The 26,996-nt window shown below is 34.7% G+C and overlaps 1 protein-coding gene across 1 annotated transcript in view; it reads left to right on the top strand.

Annotated features, from left to right (window-relative positions):
- Nucleotides 1-26,996, top strand: part of Cntnap2 (contactin associated protein 2) — a 1,323,006-nt gene that overhangs the window by 40,687 nt on the left and 1,255,323 nt on the right. The window contains exon 3 of the mRNA XM_071605412.1: nt 14,415-14,608. Within this exon, the coding sequence (XP_071461513.1) occupies nt 14,415-14,608 (194 nt within the window). The remainder of the gene's footprint in view (nt 1-14,414; nt 14,609-26,996) is intronic.

Genomic DNA, 26,996 nt, shown 5'->3' with positions numbered 1-26,996 from the left:
GGAGTACTATAAATATTTTCTATTTGTATCCAAATACACCCACAATGTTTTTGATGAAGTCGTTTTATCTTGCCAGTATACAAATGCCCTCTTCACTAAAACAGATTCTGTAGTTAGAATAGATGTTTATTGAAAGAGCTATTATGTGCCATTCATGGATTATTAAAATGAACTGGGGAAGGATACAATGCTCACCACCCAGGAGCTGGCGTCAAGATTGAAATAAATAATGTGTGTAGAAAGTGCTGACCCAAGAGGAGGGAGTCATTCACTGTGCGTGAATTATGGGGCAGATCACAGTACTCGTAAAAGCCATTTGAGTTAGATCTGAGAGGATGTGTTTACTATATTTAACCGTATTGATCTTGAGAATAATCCTCTTCGTATTTTTTCCTAAAAAAAGAAAAATGGAACTAAAGCAGAGAAAGTTTTTATGATCTATGTTTTCAAGCATTGAAAATTAGTATATCATAGACCGAGTACAAGTATAAAACTTGAAGATACAAAGCAATTTTCCACCTACTTCAAGTCAGTAGAAACATCTGTCTCAATTATCATGATATTTCACTGGAAAAAGCCCTCATCTTTCTCTCCTTTCATGAAGGATAGATCTTACTTATAATTCATTGCATATACATTTTCCTTATATCATTGCATAGGCCACTAGTACCTTTATATCATCGCATGAATCATTGTATATTTAGTTTATATAAAATCTGCATGTATCAGTTGATTCCATTTATGTATATATTGCATACACATCTATATATACTGTTTTGCATATGTTATGTTAATGTGCCACTAACATGTTATTCCATGTACCATAAAATATTTTTTTAATTGAACAAAGAATATATGCATTTCTTTTTGCTCTCTGACATTTCTTCTAGTGATTTCTTTTAGAGCAGAAACTGTGCCCCAGAAAATAATGAGGCTTCAGTAAAGGAGTCCCTGAGGCAGATGGCATAGAGATGTTATCTGCATCTCTAATTATTTTGTTAATAAACAATAAACTATATTTAGTTACAAGTTAGAACATTTCCATTTTGTAAATGGTCTTCTGACCCTTTTGTTTATTAAGTGAGGGAATTAATGACAAGAAACATTCTGTACAAAACACTAGATGGAGACTAGATTTTGACAATGTACATGACAATCTGTTTTGAAATTCACCTACTGTACTGAATTAAATCTGAATTCTTGGGATTGATTTTCACTTTTATTTGTGTATCTGCTCAGCCATTTCTCCTGGCCATGCCCTATCCCTCTTAGAATAACTTGGAATAACTGAGTAAATCCCAGCCCTTCAGAATACCTGCCCGGTCTTTTTGCTGACCTATGTGGGCTGATGCTTTGCGGCAAGCAAAGGAAGTGATTGTGAGAAGTTTCCCAGTTAAGGACGTGGTAACACCTGAGTAACAGCTGTAGATCAAGCGGAGCTTGTTAAAACTGAACTGAAAAAGTGCTCTTTTACTAGTTTTGTCCATTTAGTGTATCAGAATTTTGATATAGCCCAAGGACTTCTCAAAGATAATGGCTACAGCTTAATTTTTAAAAGATTGAATTTATGCAGACAACCAAAAGAATTTAAATAATGACCACAGAAACATTCTTCAATGAGAATGTCCACCTAATATATATTAAGACAAGACAAATATCTAGAATAAATATAATAGGCATCCCCAGAAAAGCTCCTAATATTTCTCTACTGAAGATACCATGAGAACAAGAAGGGTGACTAAGGGATTACTTTTTATTATAGTCTAATCTGTCTTTCATGTGCTTTCTTTGCACCAGGCAACTGGGCCCAGGGATTCTCACATCGTGTTTCAGAGATCTTACTGCCAGACTAATATTCATTTATCATTTGATTTATTCATCATTTCATTTTGTACTTCATTGCTTCTTATATTTATTCCTTTAAAAGATATTTATTGAGTACCTGTTATGCCAAGGATAGCAACGTAGCAGTGGTTATTCATGAGGAATAAAGACCAGTCCTAGACTTCAAAAAATTTGATGATTCCTTACTTACCCCCTTGTTTAGGGTTTACTCTTTAACTGATTTCTGCAATGATTTCCTTCCTCCAGTATTCCAAATAGAGGCCAATTTATTTGATCACCTAAAAATGACTGCTGTATGGTAGAGCTCTGAATCCCTTTTTATCCCATAAATTTACTTTCTGCACTCTGTCAAGTAATATTTGGGGGGAGCTGAATGAATAAGAATGTATTTACAATTCTCTTTGTTAAACTAGGTACAAAAACTACCCGAGAAGAGAATGATGTCATTTTCTGGACAATGCCAGTGAATGGAAAATTATTTCTAATTAACTATGTCATTTCCAAAATTCTTCAGACTTTACTAGGAACACAGCCCCCAAATTACAAAAATACAATGTAAAGAAGTAGATTTGCACATGTAAAACTGACTTCCTGCTCACACAGCTTTTAGTTTCTTGGGAACATTCATGCTTGTACCCACTAATGAAGGCTTTGTCCTTGACCACAGCTAGAAGAGCACTGAACAAAGGGATGCTGGAGGGAGCCGTGTGGAGCTCCTCCAGGAGACTCACACAGGCAGAACCTCACAGCAGGCTTGCACACTTGCAAATGGGAAGCATCTCTCAGTGACTTCCACTTGGCTGTAATATTAACACTAATTTTTATTATTATATACAGAACACTTTCTGTGAACACTAAACATATATGAAACATCTGATTTCCCATGTGACAAAACCTTTATTAAATAAAGAATATTTTTGTACATTCTCCAAATGAACAAACTAGATATTCAAGTTTGTTTTAAAAACTGTAGTAAAAATTGAAAAATTCTAAAAAAAAAAAGTAACCTCAATAGCTAACATATAGAAGTGCTCCATAAATATAAATATTTGCTGAATGAATGAACCAGAGGAATTATTCACTGTAAAAATGAAATGACCTAACTCATTAACAGTAAAAATTATATGTAGTCAAGTATTACTCAGCAATAGTGTAAATAATATCCCCATATTAATAAAATAGATCAACCGAAACCTGTATAATAAGCATTAAAAAATAAAAACCATTTGATACTATTGCTAATGGTTTTATCATTATAGTTTGCATTTCAATGTTCTTTCTATATGAAGTGAAAGACATTTAGTTCAGTCTTTTATCTAACATAAATTTCTACTTCTAAATTAATTCTGATTTTCTAGCTGTAACTTGAATATCTACAGTAATAAGGAGCTTGCTACTTTAGTTGTAATCCATTTTATTATTAGTTATATCTAATTTAATATTTTTTTCTTCAATATCACATTAATATATGGCAGCCTATAGCTTCCTTTTCTAAAACCATCACCTACGGTAATACACACAAATAGTGTATTTCCCTTAGTCATGTTATTGTCAAGGACATTTTTCAAAATAAGACTAGAAATTACTTATAGTGTTTGGTAAATAAACTTTAAAATTGCAGAGTCAAGATTTTTAAACTTAATTGTCATACATTATTACATTAATCACATCATTTTTACATTGTATACAGGTATACAAGACTAATGTAAGATGAATGTAGATAATGTATGTAAAATAATGTTAAAATTAGAGTATATTTGCTGTCTCACTGATCCAGGCTCTGAATCTGTGCTGATTTCTGTGGCTATGATGCAGGACAGGAAGTAGATCAGATTTACCTGAGATTCGGAGTTTTTGCTGCCATGAAAACTCCATGTAGTTTTATGCAACAATGGAAGTCTGTACTGGTTCCAATTTTTGGTCTCCTAAAACATAATCTTGAGGTAATATTTGACATTTTAAGAAACAAATCAAAGATTTTAAAATGTAATCGACTTGTGAAATTCATAAATGCGTCTATCTTTTTCAAATTTCTGAAAACAAATTTGTATTTCTGTAAGTCTGTTTCTTACAACTGAGACTCAGTGCTTTGCCTGTGAAGAGGTGAGCTTATAAACATAGGCCTCAGATTGACAAATGGCTTCTCTAATTTTACTGAATTGCAAGAAATTTACTTATCTTAATTATGTAAGTTACATCAGGATATTACCAGTATTGTCAAGAGATCTCCTGAAAATTCTTTTATTGTGGTAAGCTGAGCCCTGAAAGGAATAGATTGTATTTAATAATTTTCTTTTTCTTGCTGAAAAGTGTTAGTTTCAAATTTGAGAAAAGAGCTCAGTTTTCAGTTTAATCTTTGGTCAGGTTAAAAAAATGGAAACCATTTGAGTACAATGAATACTTTATAGACAGACAAATGAAACTGACAATATTGAATCAAGAAGTAATTTTTAAACATTATTTATGGAAAACATTAATTTTACAAATGTGAAATAAAGCTAAATAATCTATATACACAAAAGCATGTATACTTTTGGAATGTGTATATTTATTGCTTTATTATTTAAAAAATAATTTTATCCTTTTATCACTAATCCTTTGAATATAGAAGATAGAAATGAAGTCTCTCCCTGATTTTCACTTATAAAACTTAAACATCTCTGGTCTTTTGAGAGCAATATCATGAGATTTAGTTCCTCCTCATTCTGGGATTTCCTCTTGAACATTCTGAGCTTTTCAATTATCCTTCAAAAGGTCAATCCCATGAGGTCCATCCTGTCACTATACATTTTATAGATTATAGTCCCTTTTTCTTGTGGATTTCCTGTTAAAGTATTGTGTTCATTCTTTATTGAATTGCCTAAATGTTTCTGATTGTTTAGTAGGACTTCATGTTTGGGATCTGAGCATTTTGTTGGTTATATGTTTAGGAATATTTTACCCAAATCCAAGGTTAGCAATCTCACAAATTTATTAATTCATTTTCAGAATCAGTAGTTTCTATTTTTTAATATAATGTACTTTATCCATACTTTCTTTTATAATTCGTGCTTTTTGAGCCTGTTTAAGAAATTTTTTCAACCACAAAAGTGATTTCATTTATCTATGTCATTTGCTAGACAGTTAAATGATTCACCTTATTTTATTCGACCTGTGTGTGTGTGTGTGTGTGTGTGTGTGTGTGTGTGTGTGTCTGTGACCAAAAGATCCTACAATAACAATTTTATAGGAGAAAATGTTTATTTGTGATCATAGTTTAAGAGGTCACCAGTCCATAGATGGCCAACTCCATTGATCTGTGCCTGAGATAAGGCAGAACATCATGGCAGAAGAATATGGTGGAGGAAAGCAGCTCAGGACATGGCAGTCAGGAAACAGAGAGAGAGCTTTCACTCACCAGGGACAAAATATAACTCCAGAAGGCATGTCCACAGTGAACCTCCTCCTCTAACCACACCCATCCTGCCTATAGTTACCAGCTAATATATTCAAATAGATAAATGCATTCATTAGGTTGAAATTCTCATAAGCCAATCATTTTAGCACCTCTAAACTTTCTTTTTCTTTTTTGGTAGTGGGGATTGAACCCAGGGGCACTTAACCAAGTCATATCCCTGGCCTTTTTATTTTTTTAAGACAGGGTCTCACTAAGTTGCTTAGGGCTAATTTGCTGACACTAGTCTCAACTTTGCAATTCTCCTGCTTCTCAACTTTGTAAGCCTCCCAAGTCTCTCGAATTACATGCATGTGCCACCCCACCTGGCTCACATCTAAACTTTCTTGCATTATCTCTCACATGAGCTTTCCGGGGACATCTCATATTTAAACCACAACACATCTCTTATAACTTGATCTGCATATTTTTAATGTGAGTTTTAACTGTTGTGTACAACATTTCCTTTCTTCCTGTGTGGATATGGAATTCACCCTGAATGCATTATTGGAAATATGACTTCTGTCATACCTCAAGTGCTGATACACACATGCATATATGTAGTTTGTTTCAGAAATCCGTATTTTGCTTATTTGATCTATTTATCTATCATTGCACTAATGACCCTTCTGTCTTCACTAATGATAGTTTCAGAATATATCTTAGAATCAACAAAATATGTGTAGTAAGTCAGCTTGCCATCACTCTGACAAAATACCTAAGAAAATCAACTTAGAGAAGGAAAAACTCACTGTAGCTACTTGGTTTCAAGGTTTCAGTCTATGGCCACTTGGTTCCATTGATTCTGGGTCTGTGGCAAAGAATCATCATGGCAGGCAAGTGTGGCAAGGCAAAGCAACTCACCTTGGTGGCCAGGAAGCAGAGAGAGAGAGAGAGGGAAAGGGGCCTGAGACAGGAATGCACTTCAGGGACCAGTGACCTCACCTCCTAAAGTTTTTATCTTCTCCCAAGAGCACCACAGTGAGGGATGCAGCAACCATATGGATAAATCTTTGGGCCAATTCACTGAGGACAAGGGGAGGGGGAGATGGATGTGAAGATTACATAATGTACGAAAATATTTTTGATCTTATACAGCAAGCATAGAAATATAGTTAGATGCCATAATTTCAAGATCAGATTATCCATAGAGTAAATTAAATTTACATAATTATTTCTAAACATTATATATCTTTTAGCATAGAATCAGGAATGGGTATCTTAGTTTATTATTTATATTAAGACAAATTGTTCTGGGATGTGCTCAGATTTCCAGACAGTCAAAAACATTTTACATCATGGTTCAGTTAATTATCTTATTAGGTCTCTTTACCAGTTTTATATAATTGACAAATTTCATAAGCATGTCTTCATGCCTTAAATAATAAAAATATTAAAACTGACAGTATACAGGGTGAAATCCTGTGGCACATCATTAGGGAGCTCTCTTCAAGTTGACATGGCCATTAATCAACATATTTGGGGCATGATTATTAGCCATTTTTGAATCTACCTAAAGCTGTTATCTCCCAGGCCACATTTTGCCATTTTATTACTTATCAGAAATTTTGCCAAATGCTCTGCTGTAATTAAAGTTGGAGATGCATCTTTGGAATGTATTGTGTTCTATTAAATAAGAACTTGATTTTAAAGGGAAATCTTTGTAACCCACCAATACCACCTCCACTATCACCAGACCTCCATCTCTCTTCTATTCTAAGTATTCACAATGCACACCCAAGAATTTAAAGAAGATGTTTTCTATACATTTTAAATTTTCCAATTCTCTCCCTTTTAACATTGATGTTTTTCCCCCTGTTCTGTGGCTCTTGTTGATGTTGTGCCTGTCTCTGAATTTCTGGCAGCAGCTTTGATAAATATTCAAAGGAAGTAAGATTACCTTTTATGAATAATGTCAGTCCTTTGGGATATAATCTGAATTTGAATGTTTCCAAAATGTCAACACAGCTCCATTTCTTACTAGGTCCCAACTCATCTCAGGAGATGAAGCCTCATGCTCAGCTCTGCTGCTCCCAGAATGCTCTGAGAACCGTTATCCTTGGAGAAGGACGGAATGGGAGAAATAGCTCTGTCTTCCCGCCGTTTCATCCTATCAGATGATACGATATCTTTCTTCTCTGTTGCTTCAAAAATAGCTGTCATGCTCTTTTGTTTCGGTGTGATTTTATAAAAGCATTAATTTATCCATTTTTTTAGGAATGACTGTGGTGCTGCTTAATTCTTGCTGAGGACAGATGTTAATTAATGGGTATGGCTCCCTTCAATGGCTACTCTGATCAAAAAGTGTCTGCACATGGCTGAGGCTATTTATCCAACTTTTCATAGATCCTTGCAGGTGTTTATGTCCTGCTGTAAATAAAATCTGAGCTCAAAACCTGAGCTCATTAGCAAGTCCCTTTAGCACTTCCCAAGGTGCCTATTATTTTTCTTTAACAGTGAGATAATTCTCAACTAGGATGCTTACACTTTGTTTTTTTTTTAAATGTCACACTTCATCAGTCGTATGCTTTCAGACCAGTCTTCCATTTACACATCATGACACCCATCATAAAGTGCTCTCACTACGTGCTCTTTTCAGCTCTCTTCTCAACTCATGGGATGGTGGCTCTTTTTGTATTCAGGATTTTTCGGGAAAAAAAATATTCTATCATGATTTCTTTAAAAATTTTTATTCTCTGTACAATTAAAATGGGTAGATTTACCTCTGATGAGTTTTTCCCTATCAATGAATACATTCTTTATGACAAAAATGACTTTTTGGTTCATGTTACCATTTGTAAATGCTTTATTTCTTCACTTTCTGTATCATAATTGTCACTGCTTTAATGGCATGTATTACTTCTTTTATAGTTTTTCCGAGAAGTTAAAATGGATTTGTTCCCAATGGTCCTCATTGCATTGAAGTTAATTTGTATTGAACTCTTGACTTTGTGGCATTCATTTTCTTTCTTGTGATTGTGACTTTGAGTGCACATGCCCCTCCCTACCCCCAACCCATGCACACCCTTTCATGGTCACTGTCCCTCACCTTCTCTTTCTACTTCTCGTCATCTTTTCTCCCTTCTCTCTAACGTTCTCTAATCAATGTCCCAGGAAACCCTGTCTAAAGCCATTTCTGCATTGCTGGCCCTGTGCCTTGGCCTCTGAGTCATTAGGGAGTTCTAGGTCTAGTGACAAGCCAAAGGCTTGTCTAAGTACACATGGCCTGTTTTCTCACCTCTTTGTACAGTCTTGTAGAAGTCACATATCCAAGAGAATGAACAGTTATTTTTTTTTCCATTCTCATTTCAAAAGCAAATTAGACTTTAGCCAATCTTGGTCTCTAGCCCTAACACAGGCGTCCTGTTGCAGACACACACAGGTAACACATTCACCAATATTTCCTAAGCACCAAGGGTCCAGTTGCCGCTGATGTTTTCAGCTCTCAACTCAGCCTCAAACCTTCCTGTTGTCTGCATTTTGGTTGCATTTCTTGTGCATGGAGATGCTTATCTTATTTCTGATCCTGGCCTATGTCTTTTCAATTTTCTTTTTATCTGTCTTATCTAAAAATATTGTGTATTTGGAACAGAAGGAGACCTCAAAGCCTGAACTCATAATGCTATCTTGCCTGGAGTCTCCTTTTCAATTTATTGTTTTCATCTGATACATATTTCTCAGCCAGTTATTAAAGGTAGCTCTCTCCTTAATTGAAATTGTTTTCACTGTTTTCTTCTAAATTAGAATCCAGCCTTACAGTCTCTGGTGGCCTTACAACTGTCAGCTTGTGTGGCGTGTTTATTCAGGAGCCATTTATCACTAAGAAAGGAGCTCCATGCCTTCTCTGGAACCACCCACTGAGCTCTTCTTTGCTCTCAGAGATACTGAGTTACAGAAAGCAAAGGGAAAGTAACTGTCCTGTGAGTTCAGAGCACTGACTGAATCCATTCAGAGAACTCACACCCTTTGCTCCAGGTTCTCCGTTGTATTTTCTCTCTCAAGGATCCATCATAGAATGAGCACCTAGAACACCAACTCCTTGTATCTTTTACATTCTCTCTCTCTCTCTCTCTCTCTCTCTCTCTCTCACACACACACACACACACACACACACGCACACACACACAGAGAACTGCCTGTCTGTGAGAGAGAAAAACAGTGGAAGGGAAAAATAGGAGAGGAGAGGGAAAGAGAGAGGGAGTAATTCTTATTACTCAGGAAATAGTCTTGCAATAAGTACACATCTTTCAAGTTATTCCAACAATTTACTCATTATTTGCTGGATAGTTTTTGTTTTTTTGTTGCTAGGTGAGAGTTCTTAGGTCTTCTAGTGGTTCACGACTATTCACTGTCAATATCTCTAAATCCTTTCCTTCCTTTTCAATATCCACTCAGTTTCTTTGAGTGTCCCAGTATGCACTCCGGCCACTTGGGCATAGGAAAATCAAGTCCTCCTAAACACCCTATTCTATGCTGGTAGATACTTCCACCCTTTTACGTACCTTTTTCCAGACTTTTTTGTAATATAAGAGGTATCATTCTTAATCCTTGGATCAATAGAAGTTACCACAAGCCAAATGAACAAAGTAATCAACTTCCCCAAATTACATGCTTGATAGATCAAAGAGAAAGAGGAAACTTTTCATTGATCTTTCCACCATGTTCCTCTTGCAAACCTGACTTTTGCCCTCCCCTTAAAGTTAATCACTATTTTCTCCACATAAACTGCTACTAAAAATAAGCTTTTATTTGCACTTCCCCTGCCTTTAGATTTTTGCCTCCTTTAAAGTCGACAGTAAATTCTTTGCTGCTAAAAGTAATGAGATAAATGGGATTAAGTAGCCATATGTTAATTGCCTACTCACCGAAAAATCATAGTGCAGCAAAATGTGGGTAATGTAAGAAAATTTATTTTGGAGTATTCTTTAGCATGACACTTAGGAAAAGAATTCTAAGTTTTACCCACAAACACTAGGACACATTTCCACCTTTTTTCTGATTGTATTAATTATTTGCTGACTTCATTGACCAAATTATCCTATTTCTTTTAGTCATGTGTACATAAAAATTTATACACCATTGAGGACAAATTTTTCAAGCTTTAGAACTGCATATCTAATAAGTTAGAAGATATATTCATCATCTCATGGTGGCTGAGTATATTGATATCGCCAAAATTGATCTGAGACCCCTCCAAAATTTTACAGAATTCTAGAAAATAGGCATGTGGATGAAAAACGACTATAAAACATATTAGGTATTACAACAGGACAAAAGTTAGTTATGTAAATAACACACAAATGTCAAAGCAAGGACAAGTAACTCTTGCTGGTGAGCAGGCTATGTAGAAAGTGGCTTCCCAGTGGTTTTGTCAACTAGATTCCCCAGGACACAAATTTTGAGATGGAGATAGCATGTAGGAAATTAGTCAGGGAGCACTTTGGGGATGCAAAGGTAAGGAAGAGAAAGGAATGAAGCTGAGAATAGAGGAAGAAGTTAGGTACAATACAGTCTCAATGAAGGAAGCCCACAGGAAGCTCTGAGACTCAGAATGAACTGCAGAATGGCCACAAGTTGAAGCAGGGTGCTGGTCCTTGATGGCCCCAGGCCGGCCGGTCATGACACTTATAACACCAGGAAGGGTTATAAACATGGGTACAGTTCTCATTCCTTTTCCAGGAAATCCCTGGGTAATATTTCAAGGGAACACACAGACAGCTCACTAATTATTTACCAGGCTGATTGGAAAGAGAAGGGTAGATGGATAGAGTTTATTCCAGGAGTGTCTCCTGTGTATGAATTTGCAGGGAGCTTGTTTCCACAGGCAATGAAGGTCAGTGAAAAGGTAATGAGCAGGGATGAAATAGGATCAGATTAGCATTTTAGAAAGATCATTCCAGTAAAACTATGCATTGGAGATATGAGACCAGTTGAGATAGTAGTTATCACATAGTCTACACACACCCTACAGATAACACATATGCTGTTTAGGCACATACTATATATAAATCTTTTCTGAAAGTTTTGAAGTATTATTTAGATATAGTGAAAAGCACATATTTTATTTTTCAGGGGGAGATTGGTCTTGAGCAGGGGTTGACAATTTATAGCCCCCTGTCTAACCACCAGCATGAGTTTTATTAACAATTTTTACTGGAACACAGTCACATTGACTGACAGAATTTGGTACTTCTAATAGAGATGGCACAGCCTTCATAGCCTAAAATGTTCAGTTTTTCAAACTTTTACATAAAAAGTTGTCTGGTCCTTGATTTAGATTTCCAAATAATGTCACTTAACGCGAGATGTGAGAAGCTAGGTGCCGTGTATTCGGAGTTCTACCTCCTATCCTTTGTATGACTGTAGTTGCACATTTCACTACTCTTTCTGTTATAAACCCTCGAATTCAGTGTTACTATTTTGCTTTAAACTCTCAATAGTTTTTTAAAAAATTAAAATCTCGAACAAGTATTTTATATTTACTGATCTTTTAACCATTACTTCTATTTTATCTTTACTGATATTCAACATTCATTTCTTCATGAAAATATGAGCTTTAATATGGTAAAAATTTCCCTGAAGCTACAAATTTATTTTTTTCCTTTTTATCATGTCAGAGATATGGCTTCCTTATTTTCTGGCTCACATTGTTTCTTCTGAGAAGTTATTGCCCTTTGATGATGTTAGTTTTTCTCTTTGACATTTTACTTTCAGCAAATGGTTATGAAATGAATTGGTGGTTTTTCTTGGTGTTTATCCTGCTTAGAATTCAATGAACTTCTCAGATATTTGAATTTATATATTTTAGCCATTGTGTCATCAAATAGATAAATTACATTTGTAAGCAAATATATAAAATACAAATATATATATATAATGCAAACATATATATAATACAAATATCTATATATGTATATATAAATACAAATATATACAAAAATACAAATACACACAAATAAATATATTTATATAGTTTTTGTGTGGTACTAGGGATTGAATTCAGGGGCACTTGACCACTGAGCAACATTCCCACCTTTTTTTAAAATTTTTTATTTTGAGACAGGATCTCACTAAGTTATTCAGGGTCTCTCTAAGTTGCTGAGACTGACTTTGAATTTGTGATTCTCCTGCTTCAGTCTCCCAAACCACTGGTATTATAGCTATGCACCACCATGTACAGCTGTATATAGCTATTTATAAACCAATCTATAACCTTAATGTCTTAATCTGCTAATTTCACATTTCTGTTATTTTGGAATACATTTCCTTTATTGGTTTTCCTCTGGTTATGAATCATATTTTTCTGCTTTTGCACAGGTCTAGCATTGTGTGTGTGTGTGTGTGTGTGTGTGTGTATGTTCTAATTTTACACTGGGTATTATGGTTGCAACGTTGTGTAGTTTCTAAACTTTCATGACCTTGCTTGATGGAGTGTAGAATTGTTTATGGAAGAAGTTAACTTCTTTGTGAATCAGAATCACCTTTTCCAGTAACCTTTGTTAGGGTATATCCAGAGTAGCCCTTGTTCTAAGACTCTGTTATCCCTGCTTCAAGGCATGACCTTTCAGGAATGTCTACTGAACGACTGGATGTTTGCTAAGGCCTCTCCCTCTATATAGTTTGACATCAAATTTTCTAGCCCCATGCAACCTTTAGTGGTTCATTTCACAGCTCCTATAAGCTAGTCCTGTGGTGTCTTAGTCTGCAAACACACAGCAAAATATTGATTCAGAAACTTGACTTCACAGACTTCCATGATCCCTATGCAGTGTTCTAACTCTCTTTCCCAAAACAGCTGTCCACTCTCTTGGACTCTGTCCTGCAATTTCCAGCTTCCTCATCAGTGTTGAATTCTGGTCTGTTTCTATTTTCATGACACTGCTATACTCTGGGATCTGCTTCCCTGTACCGTGATCTGGAAAGTGCACCGTGCCAAATGCAAGGAGCCTGGTGGCTTTGCCTCATTGATCTTCACTCGTGGATCAGGGTCCTGCCCTCCCTGTGGTCCTGTCCTTAAGAACAGTGTTATTTTATAAAAAATATATTTTGTCAGTTTTGTAGTTGTTTAGAGAGTTATTCTATCAGAGCCAAAAGAAAACATTAGCCATATAAACATTGTTAAATGAATGATGTATGTGTAATGATTTATAAAATGATTTTTTATGAGAGTTCTCATAGAATAAATTATTTGGCCATCCTTTGAATTCCTTACTTAAACAATGATATGTATTATGTTGATATATCGTACATTGGAAAAGCCGCTGAATATTTTTCTATCATTTCTGCCTGTTAGTAGCTGAACTCACCCCAGATTGTAATGCCTCTTAGCACTAAGCATTATTCGGTATTTTCTGTCACTTTTTTTTGTGTGAAGCTATAGTGGTTAATATTAAGAATATCACTAAAAATTGAGTCTTTTGGTTCTAAGTTAGAGTCACTGTCTAATAAATATTCTTATATTCTTACTATTACCAATTGGTCATCCTATTTTACCAAAAGATGTTTAATTTTATTCAATGTTTCAAATTATTTTTCTAGAAATATGGTAAAAAGAGTCAGTGGATTCTTTCCCTGAGGTGATATATACTGCCTGTTTCTCTTTCCTCTCACAAAATCAGGGGTCTAATGTAAGATTAGATCTCATTTTAAGAACTAAAGTACTTACATTCTTTGAACTCTGAACTTCTTAAGGCAAAATGTATTTGAGAGTTGTGTATGATTGGTTTTTGTTTCATTTATAATTTACTAAAAGTTAAAACCTTTACATGAAAGAAAAGGAATTAGTTACTTTTTTTTTTTTTTCCTGGTGATTTTAGCAGAAGAGTTCGTGGTAAATTGATCAACCCTCAGCCAATTAGACTTTGACATGTACTAATAAGATCTAATTGAGGAATTATGAAGACATTTGCTCAGGAGAAAATGAGCACATAATTACACCATAAAGAGGTTAAAGAATCAATGTTACCCAGCTGGAAGACTATTAGTTGAAGTCCCAGTGGCATCTATAAAGGACACTTCATAATATATCTGCGAAATACAACACTGACAAGGCCAATTAAGATATGTAGAATAATCTGTTCCAATTGTACAAGTTCAACCTCAAATATTCATCTTTCCCTCTTGCCTCTACCCTCAGGTGCTGGAGGATGGTCTCCATCTGACAGTGACCACTACCAGTGGCTTCAGGTTGACTTTGGCAACCGGAAGCAGATCAGCGCCATTGCAACCCAAGGGAGATACAGCAGCTCCGACTGGGTGACCCAGTACCGAATGCTCTACAGTGACACGGGGAGAAACTGGAAACCCTACCATCAGGACGGGAATATTTGGGTGAGTCATTATCAGAAATGAGAAGAGAGAGACAGAATAGAGGTACCAGTATTTGAAAATGGGAAAGGACCCACAGGTTAAGGTACTCCAGGCCCTCCATCTCTTGAGCCGTATGTAGCTTTATTTTTCCATTAGAACTATTGATAAACCAATTATTAAATATTTATTCATTATTTAGTCTTGTGCATTGAAGAATTTCCTGAGACTGCAATTTTTTTTTTTTCAATACTTAGCGATTGGTCTTATTGTATCACAATGGGTCTCAGTCTGTTATGTATTCAAATTACCTGAAGAGGTTTAAAAGTATGTGGATGTCAGTCATACCCAGAACAAAAAGATCAGAATCACATCAGTGGAAAATATGATTGATGATATTGGTAACTTTTTGAGAGAGAGAACTTTAATTAGAATAAAATATTAAAATCATGAGGAAAATAACTTAGAGAAACAGGAGCACTAGCAATTTACCCATACTATAATTGTACTTTATACCCTTATTACAGATCTATATTTATTCTCTTACTGTGATAGAAAAACAAGGTTTTATTCATGTACTCAGAAAAACTCTCAGTTAAATTGGAAAGTAGTATTTATTCAATCAATTATTTAGCACATTTGAATACATTATTTAATACTGAATTTTAAGGAATCTATTGTAGTTTAACTACTTCAAAAAAAAAAAAAAACAGTTACAACCAAAAAGCCATTAATATTATAAGCAAAGAGAAGGACAAAGTGGAGGAGAAGGAAATATTCATATTTTACATTTACCCTTCACAGTTTAGACAGAGTACTGGGTACTTTCAACCTGATCAGGCCCATTTTTAGGGAATTTATACTTTACAAGAATAAATTTATTTAAAAAATGAATAAAAAGAATCCCAGAGTTTAGAATTCCAAGCATGGTTATCACTTCCTCAGCAGTGTCTAATAACAGTAACTATCATGTGCAATAAGGATACCTGGGAAATAAAAGGTGTGCCTGCCCAAATAATACTCCCTTGGAGCTGTAATTGTATAGCACAAACATGTGTGTATTGGAATGTATAACTTATAGGAAACAAGTGTAGGAAGTGCTTCAGTGGAAAGTCATCTAACAATTATGATAATTCAATGCCTCAGGCATAAATTATAGCAATGGGATTGTTCGCCCAGGATAGACAATGGAATCATGTAAAGAGCTTTAAAACAGAAGGTTGCTTATGTCCCAAACTCAGATTTGGATTTAATTGGCCTAACATGCAAAACAGGGAAAGGGGTTTGGGGATTTAAAAGTTCTCAAGGTTATTTTTTATCATTTTGCCAACATTGAGAACCATATTTTAGATTGGCTTCAGTCTGCAGGTAGATTGTGGGTAAAAATAATTTGTAGTGAAAACAAGTGGAATAGAAAATTAGAACTGACCTGCCTGAAAACCTAGCAAAGAGAGAGAGGGACAGAGACTGACCAAGTGAACAGTCAACTAAACAACAGATCAACTAATTGTGTGTAAATAATCAGGGCTGAAATCACACTCTATCCAGTTAAGTAAGTACTCATTATTTTCTGCCTTTCTTTCAAAACTAAGATCAAATTATGTGAAGAGCTGAAAGTCAGACTCCAAACTATCTTTCACATCTGTGTTTTTATAAAGTTTTCACCTGACAATTAAGAAATATTCATATCCTCTGGCCCCTGGATGTGTTAAACTGTAATGAAGATGGCTGCCAAAATGTAGCCACAGGGGATCTGTTCAGGTGCTTAACAGATTAGTCACAGTATGAAGTGAATGAGGAGACACAAGTTAAAAGGGTGAAAGAAACTAAAATTGTCAAGGATGACATGGACTCTTCTGGTGCTGTACAAAATACCAAAGCTGTCCTGCGGTGAAAATATCACAAATTGTGAATGTGGATTGGGTCTCCAGGGTTCTCAGATATTTGTGAAGGTGATATAGGATATGTTTCTATAGTCTTCTACCTTTCTGTTTTCATTTTGTTTCATTCTTTCAAATCATATATATTTTCATTAAAATTAGCGGGCTATGTGATGAGTGATTGTGGGAAAAAATGTAGTGAAGTAATCATGAAATTTTAAAAATCAAGTTTAAAATGAAATATAGATATTGTGAACCACATTTAAGTGTCAATAAGCCTGCCACATGATGGCTCTAATCTTAACTATTTTTTAATGATATATGACAGAAATGATATAATCCTAATATGAAAAATAGTTCATTGCTTTGATGTATTCTAAAAGAGATCAAGTTCATTGACTTTTAAAAATTTGTGAGTACTTCAGAGCTTATGCCTTAACAAGCATTAAATGATCAGAATTTAGCTTCTGCAATATCAACAAAAATATTTTAGGCTTAAGTTTATTAAAAATGTTAATTCAATACTAGATTTTCTTTTAATCTGCTACTTCTTAACCTCATGTAATTTGGATTTAAAAGAAAATTCTAACCTCGATTAGATTAGATGGCTTTTGATGAACAACACCTTCTAAGATTTCAGAGTCAAAGGATTTCATTTTGATGTGTTTGAGATTGCCATTCCTAAAATGATCGATTACCTCAGAAGAACGTAAGATAATGTAAATTCAATCTCTTCAATATTTAACAAATGTCAGTGGCTACTCTTTATACAGTTGTTGAGAAAATAAATGACAAGACTTCTTTTCAATAATATTTTTAAATGTCCATGGGGATATTCTATATTTTTATCATTAGATACTATATTAAAATATAAAATATTAAAATATGCAAAGACCAGAGTATTCTGACAGTTTTATAAGACTTTAAAGTCATGAATCTTACATTGTGGAATGAAAAAGGCTTTTGAATAGATTACTAAAGAGTAGTTTATCTGAATATTTAATAGACAAAGATATAATTTGTTAAATGTTCCTAATTACCCAAACCTTCTACTCCTCTTTGATAATACTGAGTATAAAAGAATCCTATATACTTTATTAATGATACCATTTCCTTCTATTTAGAATTTCCTTTCAAATGTAAAAGAAATTTGTGGATTGATAAAACTGCCACCTCCCTAGTCATTGAATTAATCTATACCACAAACTCTGACTTGTGTACTTCTCGGCAGTATTTTCAGGTTTCCTAAGTATAATGTGTGGGAGAGAAAATTATTCTGTATAAGCATTTCTTATCAAAAGTCCATTAGATATTACATTAAATAAGAATTCCAATAGATTTTTGCTAAGAAGGTGAATTCAGTTTTACTTGGTTTTGGAATGCAGGTATTTGGAAAAAATAGAAAAATGGATTATTAATAGTGAATGCCTTATTCAAATACCACCATTATTTTGCAGGACACTTACTACAAATTTGCCTGTACTGTAATATGGACATAGTTATTTTTTTGAATTATTTTCTTAATCATGAGAAAGTCCTTATATATTCCTAATCATTTTTTTAAAAAAAGAATTAATTCCTTTTGTTAATGGTGGATGCTAAGCAAGTATCAGATTAGGATGAGTTACCTTGTATCTACTAGTTAGAGTCCTGCTGGGAGAAATGTTTTACCACATTTGAATTATATAGTTTTATACTTACCAAAATAAGAACATAAAAGTTTATATTCTCTAATATATCCTAAAGAATATTTCTTTGCATGACCTGTTAAAAATCTGGGTTTTTGTTATATACAGGCGTTTTCTATCCATGTATACGCATACATAAAGCTACATTATTTTTAACAAATTAAAAATATTTCAAAAATCTTGAAGGCAAATATAACAATTAACAGATAAATATATTAAATGTTTTGTTTTCTGAACATCAAATTAATAGCTGGAATTATATACTCCACTATATTTTTAAATAAATATCCCATTAATCAAATTTGTTTGTCAAGTAGATGCCAATACATAAGATTGAAAGGTCTGAGCTGCATGTCTTGGTTCATTTATTTGTTTTGTAAACTTAGAAGATGTGATTTCTTTCTTTTGACCTGAAATCCCTAATCTAAGAAATGGGAATAATAGCAAATGGATGATTTAGCTGAATATATAAGTAAGGAAATTTTGCAAACTATGAGGCTTTAGAAACACAAGTGCTGTCAATTATAGAAGCATTCTGTGAATCAAGTGTAGTGTGTCCTTTCAGTGAGAAGAGCCTGCAATGATCACTGTCAGGTTTATTCATCACGCTACCTTTTCCCTATCCTCATGCATGATTTGAAATACCTGACAGTATTGTTAATGAAGGACACATGACTTAAAATAGGAGGTAGACCGCACAAATCTCTGGCATATTTTTCAAATTAACAAAGGGAAGAGCATGGCTAAATGCATCGGTAGGTAGGGCAATGCAGGCTGGGCCAGTGACTCATGATAGGGAGGCTCAGCTCTGGGCCAAGTGCCATTGCAATGCTTGTAACAAATTATCTGTTACCATAATGATGGCCCTGTGTGCAATGAGCCATGTAAGGGGACACTGTTCAAAATGAATACATTGTTCTGTGCTTTCTTTTTGGCCATTTGTTATAGCAGTTGCACTAATTTTCCAAACCACTCAAAAATCTGTTCCCATAATGTTGTGTTTTATAAATGTAAAACATGAATACCTCTGTTTCACAGTTCAGTAGTATACAGAGATTCTCCAAAAAAGTCTGGAATTTTTTTTTTTCTGCAATTGAAACTAAGGAAGAAAGCCATCCCTGTTGCTTGATCATGCATCGTCCATCACATGATATCTTCCACTTAGCACACTAATGGAATTCTCTTCACCAAAAGATGGGAACTACCCATGCTTGTTTATGTATCCATGTGCCTGGTTTCTGCAATCAGATATTTGAGAAAGGACCAGACAGGCATATTCAAAATAATTTTATAGATAGCTTATAGAGAAATAAAACACATCAAAATAATCTGCATTAAACACTTTCTAAAATGAGCTTTGATATAAATGGGGTGAAAATCTTCAGGACTTGTATAGAAGAAAACAATTTCCAAGGTGAATTTAAAGTAAGTTTCTCATTTCTGTGAAATAGATTTTTCTGTTTACTCCTGCCTTTGACTGGGTGATATTTTTAAAGTTTCATGAATTTTAATAGGGTGAGTGGATATTCCAGATCTTTTTACATATACTATAATGCTTCTACTAGTGAATTGTGATCACCTTTCTAAATATGCATTTGTATTGTGAACATCTCCTTTTAAGGGGTCATGAGTTTTCTTCTTGTGTCAATTTGTGAGTCACTCAACATCCTTTATAGAACTATTACTTAAAACCATTGTAACAAATGTGATTATGTGTTTAATTTTCTCCCCAAATTGGAAAATATAAATACCATTTTATTAATAATATTGAATACATTTTTGTCAAACATTATTTGATGAAGAAAAGTATACCACTCAATAATATTTCTAAAAGGTAGTCAAATAATAGTAAATAATTTTTTTTAGATTTCAGTGTATTTTTCATATATGAGACAAAATAGGATATATGTAATTATTGTTTTAATTTTGGGGGAGGAGTACTGGGATTGAACTCAGGGGCACTTGACCACTGAGCCACATCCCTGGCTCTATTTTGTATTTTATTTAAGAGACAGGGTCTCCCAAGTTGCTTAGTACTCACTGTTGCTGAGGCTGGCTTTGAACTTCCAATCCTCCTGTGTCAGCCTCCCTAGCCACTGGGAGTACAGGCATGCACCACCACACCCAGCTTATTTTAAGTTTTAAAGTCCACCAGATTGCTTGGAGACCTCTCTGAAAGAATTCTCATCAAGTATGTTGATAATCTCCAGTGGTTTATTTTACATTGTTCTCAAATAATGGAGATGCTAATTTCTTTCTTTCATAATGGAGATGTTAATTTACTTCTTTCTTCTCTTTTTCTCTCTCTCTTTCTTTCTTTTTAATGAGGTCAAGGCTAGCTTTAGAAGATTCCAAGTAAATGCAGACTGATAAAATGCCTTGGTAGAGGAAGACCTGCAAAGTTTTAAATATGATGACAATTTCCTTACTTAAGATGCACATGTCTATACTCTGCTTAAGTGATAACTTAACACAGGCCAGATGACTAATAGTTGCTTAAGGTAAAATTTAGAACCCAATGAACCATGCTTCTCATGTGGCTGCAGACTTGCAAAAGTCAGTGAAAGTGTCAGTTAACGTGTATATTCTGAAATCGGAACACCCAGGCCAGCCATTACAGTTTCAATCACACAGATCTGTGGGACTTTGGGTAGATTTTTTACTCTTTCTCTGCTAAATATCCTCATCTGTGCAATGGAAATAATGACAGTACTAACTTTATTTACCACAACAGTGGTTGTTGATATTAAATTAATTATCCATGTAAAGAGATAAGAACCATGCCTGGCATATTTTATTTATTTATTTATTATTTTATTATTACATTTTATAAATTTGGGATTTCCAGATGCATTTTATAAATTTGGAATTTCCAGATTACATTGTTCCTAAAAATTCAAAACAGCCTGTTTCTTTCACTTTGCTTTGACTTTTCTCAGCTCAACATGTACATTGTATCACATCTGTGTTTATCATCCTAAAGTTAATAAGAAGTTATTTTTAAGTATATTTGGGAATGCTAAGTTAGTTTATGTCAATCAAATCATCATCCTATTGTCACACTGAGTCCTGTACATTGACATAAAAATTTGTGTCCAAGCAATTTTTTATTCAGATATGTTTGCTGGACATCAGTGAAAATATGATCATGATGCTTCCATTAGATTTAGTCTCATCAATTCATTTTCATGGAAATCAAGGAAAACAAATATCCCCTGTTTGTCCATAGTACTCCGTATCTTCTTGGGCTAATTAAAAAGGCAAGATAAGCAGACTCTAAAACAGGCTCATAAGCATTAGTAAAAACCAAATATGCTGTTAGTCACATAAGTCAAAGGTCTGCAAATGGAGTGTGGGGTCCCCTCTGAAGTCTGCTACCTGGAAGCTTATTATAAATGCAGTCTCAGAGGCCCATCCCAGACCTACAGAATCAGAATCTGCAATTTGACTATATTCACAGGTGATTCATATATATGTCTTAAAGATAGAGTGTATTGATTTCAGTATTTCCAGAGCTCTGCTGAGAAAGAGAAATTAGAATTGGCCTCTGTGTCTCCAAACCAGAAGGTAGAATTAGACCTAGAATCTGCCATGCAAATTATAAACAGTTTTATTATGAAAAGCAAATGAGCTTTGCTAAATGACACTCAAGGAGCACTACTATTGACAGAGGGCTGGAGATTAACAAACTAAATGACAAACACAGTACTTACTGTCTTCTGGGGTGAAAATACTAGTGGTAATGTGCAGCGTACAAAGATGTACTGTTCAATTCTGGGTTCTAATAGGTTAGAAGCATGCACAAGTTATTTTGAAATGTGAAAAAAAGATGCCTAGTTAGGAATGGCTGAGGGTTATGGCCAACAATGTTTGCTGAGGTGCTAGGTATTAATGGCTAAGCAGATAAGCAGTTGCCCTGTTGAGAGGAGGAGCAGGAAGTAATCCCAAACAGAGGGATCTTCCACTTAATAGGTAGCAAGGAAGAGTGGGACTCTAAAAAGAGCCACATTTTTCTTGGCTTTAATACAAGCAAAAAATTAAATGCTGACCTTTTTAGAAAAGAAAATTGGAATCATATCCATTCAATGAGTAATATTGAAATTATATGATATAAACACCCTACTTTGGAAGAACTTTGGTTGGCCTTTACTTGGTCTTCCAGGGTGTGTGTTTTCATCTCTCTCTCTCAGCATGCAGAATTTACTGCTAAGCACATAATAGCTTTTTAAGAGCTTACAACTGAAGTGAAGCATCTCATTCTGAAGCAAGTGAGCTGAGGTAGGGAACCATAATATTATTTATATCTGAGTCTCAAATCCAGACAGAGGGACCCACCACTCAACATGAAACCCAATCGCTATTTGTTTCTACAATAAGAACCCTACAGTAATGACCACTTGCTCACTTTAACTAAATGAAAGCAATATTAAATGCATACATGGTAATTTTAGAACAAGATAGCCTGGGATCTAGAGCCTGGCTTCCAACATCACAACCCTGCTCTAACACTGAACCAGCATCCCTTTGACCATGTTCATCAATCTTTTTTGGGCTTTAGTTACCTTCACTTGAAAAAGGATATGATAATGCCTACTTTGGGGGTGAGGGGTTGAGAATTAATTAAATAAATTAATCAAAAAAATTGCTGAGAACATGATCTATAAACATAGTTTCCTCTTCCTCCTGTTTTACTTTTCTCATTATTTATCAGTATCATTACTATTATACTGATGAGTATTGGACACTACATTAAAATAATATAAAGAACACAAGAAATTAGTTAATAGGTTTATTCTTGAGAATAACATATTCTAATTGTAAGGCCAGCAAAACCCATTATGATACTTTTAAACAAAAGCCTAGGTTGTCGCATCCAGTCTTCAGGTGCCCTGGCCAGTGGGTCCACTCACGCTCACAATTTTACCAAGTATTAATTTAGTCAATGTTGACTTTGAGAAAGAAATAATGAAATGTTAAAATGTCTTGGCAAATACATTTGATTTGCCTTGAGTTAAACTAGCTTGATTATACACTGCATTGACATGATCATTCTGGCAAAAGAACTGTTACATTGACAGTGGCTCAGTTACCATGAGGCCATCTTCCAGAGAGTAGAAAAGAAGTGAAACCCAGATTTCTGCTTCCAGGAAGATTACTTTGTTTCCAATTGAAAAGGATGTTTAAGATAGATACCCACTTCTATCCAATGAACTTCTTGTGTATTTTGATGTGACAGTGAGTGGTTCTACTCTAATTGCCATTTATATGGTTTATAATTGCATGAATGTGCAGCTTTAGTGACATCTATGAAAACTCCTGTGACTGAGCAAAGCAGTCCAGAAAACTCCACCTGCACCAGTTAATAAATAATAACAGCCAACCAAGATTCACTGTGGGGTTAGTAAAGGTTTTATGTACTTTATCTCATTTAATTTTCAAAACAGATAATATGTGATGGTGTCATTATTAGTAGTAGGGCCCCCCTCCCTTTTTGGCTGCAGATCAAAGATTCGAGATGGCAATAGTTTCCTGGAACACATGGTGAATTAACACTGGAGCTGGGTGACAGATGTGTTAAGGAACTTAAGTATGCCAATCATTTCACAATGTATACACATATCAAAGGAAAAAACAGGAGTTATAATATTGAATAAATATTACATTTCTAAAAAAAATAAACAACCTCTCCAAAACAAACAGTGGAGCTGAGATTTGAAATCAAGGCCAGTGTGTTCTATACCATGATGACCTTCCTCAGGAGTTCCTGTTACCAGTCACAAGGAGCTTAGCAACAACCCAATTTTTTTTCCTTTAAAGATGTTCTGCCTTCGCTGCAGAAACAAATGCAAAGCATATAAGTCTTTTGAGTGGGGCTGTGGTTGTGGCTCAGTGGTAGAGTGCTTGTCTTGCATGCATGGGGCACTGGGTTTGACCTTCAGCACCACCTAAAGAAATAAAATAAAGGTATTATGCCCATCTACAACTACTAAAAAAAAAAAAAAGTTTTTTTGAACAAATAGTAGAATTTTTTCTTTTTTTTTTTTTTTTGTGGTGCTGGGGATTGAACCCAGGCCTTGTGCATGCAAGGCAAGCAGTCTACCAAATGAGCTATATCCCCAGCCCAGAATGATTTTTTTAATTAAGTTTATTTATAATACATCAAAACAATATTGTATATATAATTGGGGTAATGTGATATTTTGATACATGTTTATAATACGTAACCTTTAAATCAAGTTAAACATATCACATTTTTACTATATAGTACTGAACATATGTAAAATATATTTTACATGAAAATGTAAAATATATTTACATTTAAAATATATTTTAAATGAAACCAAAATTTAAATGCAATTAGATCTTCAAAGTAAAGATAACAAGCTTTCCATTTTTTTTTTTTTTTTAGAGAAATGCTTGCATGCGTGAGATTGTGATATCTAGGATGTGTTCCTTTTCTATCTTCTTATCAGTCATTCTGACTCTCAAGGATATTCAGTTTAAATATTGAGGTTTTAATATTTATGCATATTTCATGTTTCTGCACTTTGGTAACCAAAATGATGCTTTTTTTTTTTTTACAAATAACAAAAAGAAGAAAATACAAATTTTAAGGTGATGATGTTTGAAGTTGTCCAAAAGAGTGCTAGAAACTTTGCTTTGAACCCAGAATAGGAGCCTTAGGATTCCTGTGATTGTTGATTTCCTAACTACTATATTATGTAGTGCAGACTAATTTATCATAAAACAAGCATTATGACTTGTTGGATGACTCAAAATTTCCTATTCTAAATTAGAAAAATACCTATGTAAAAAAGAGGTAGAGATTAGTGGTTCTCAGACCCAGTACCAGTAACATCACTTGGGGAAGCTTTAAAAACCTGATGAGGCTGGCTGCAGCCCAACCCCATTAAGTCAGGACCTTGGATGTATCTGAGGTATTAAATCTCCCTATAGGATTCTAATATGCACCTAAGACTGATAACCCCGAGAACAGATAACACAAATCAAATTAATGACTATTAATAGAAAAGCCCTAAAGATCACAAAGTCATGATATGGGGAAAAAAATAAAAAACAACTTGATGTGGAAACTCTATTTTCCATGCCAGGAGCTCTTATTGTCTTGTTCATATCATTTCAAGCTTTAAAAAAATAAAACCAAATAAAACAAAAATGAGCAGCCTGTGTGCTATCTCCTGAATATTTCACTTCAACTCAACTTACTTTTCTCAAAGTCTTTGGTAGTACATACCATTTTTCATAACTTTCAAATCTGAAAGTTCAGTTTCAGAACCTGGTATCACAGAACCTAAAAAGGCTGAAGATCTAGTTCTTAAATTCTATTGGTGTCGCTGTTTTCAAGTGGAAACCACCATTCACCTATGCGCTAGTTTGCTAGGGCTGCCATAGCAATGTCCCATGATCTAGATGGCTGAAATAAGAGCAATCTATTCTCTCACAGGTTGGGAGACCAGAAATCCACACTCAAGTTGCTGTCTGGGTTGGCTCCTTCTGAGGGCTGGAAGGAAATGAGCTGGTTCAAACCCTGCCTGTGCTGCTGTTTTCCGTGTATGTGTGTCATACTCTGACATGATATTCAACTTATAGAAACACCAGTCACATTGAATCAGGGAACCATCCACCCCAGTACAATCTCTTATTAACCAATTAAATAGGCAACAAGCCTATTTCCCAACAAGATAGTGTTTTGAATTTCCAGGAATTGGGACTTTACATATGAATTTGGGAGGTGATAAAATTGAAGCCATAACATCTAACTATTAGGAAAGTATTTTAGAGAGCTAGGCCAGCCAATTTCTTTGCTTGCACTGGTATACTGGTAGTGTTGTATATGGTTACAAAGAATTCAGGAATGTCCTATAAGACAGACAATGCTTAAGAGGAGTTGTTCGTCAACCCCTATTTTATGATTTAAATATGAGTTGTCCCCCAAAAGCTCCTGTCAATGCAGGAATATTCAGACAAAATGATTGACTTATGAAAGTTGCAGCCTAAGCAGTGGATTAACCCACTGACATGGACTAACTGAACAGTAACTATAGGCAGACAGGATGTGGATGGAGGAAGTCAGTCACTGGGAGCATGTCATTGGGGTTCATATTTTGTTCCTGATGAGTATAGCATTCTCTCTCTCTCTCTCTCTCTCTCTCTCTCTCTCTCCTTCCTGACCCTACTCTTAGCTAAGCAGTTTTCCTCCACTAGACCCTTCCCCCATGATGTGCTGCCTCATTTGGACCCAGAGCAATGGAGTTGGTCATCTAAGGACTGAGTCCTCTGAAACCATGAAACCCAAATGAACTTTCTCTGTTTTTTATTTATTTATTTATTTATTTATTTATTTTTGTTGTTGTTGCTGGGTATTTTGGTCAGAACTGCAAAAATCTAACTAAAATACCCATCAGCTCAGGAAATATGCCTGGGTCAAACCATGAAAGATTTGTTGGAGACACACTTACCTATGATTGTCTGCACTCAGGTATTACATTCAAGGGAACAATTTCAGAATTATTCTTTCATGGAGTAAACACCAAAAATAAAAACAGCCCTCTTCTCTCATCCCATGAGATATATTTGAAGTCTGAAAATGATATCCAAGTTTCAAAGCTCACCTAGGATCTATTCTGCATTAAGCACCATTTGACACTTGAATATCATTTAATTTCTTGTGATATATTAAGTATTTTTTAAAAAACAGATTCTTAAGAACATATATTCTAAACAATTACAGATATTTCTTCTATGAGCATAGAAAAGAGTTGTCTCAAAGCTGAAATGGCTTTCTCCAATTGAATGTTGAGATTTAATTGCCAATTCCATTTG

Source organism: Marmota flaviventris, chromosome 1, assembly GCF_047511675.1.
Source record: "Marmota flaviventris isolate mMarFla1 chromosome 1, mMarFla1.hap1, whole genome shotgun sequence".
NCBI classification, from domain to species: Eukaryota; Metazoa; Chordata; class Mammalia; order Rodentia; family Sciuridae; genus Marmota; species Marmota flaviventris.
Note: the sequence above shows the minus strand (reverse complement) of the source record. Positions and strands in the feature narration are given on the sequence as shown.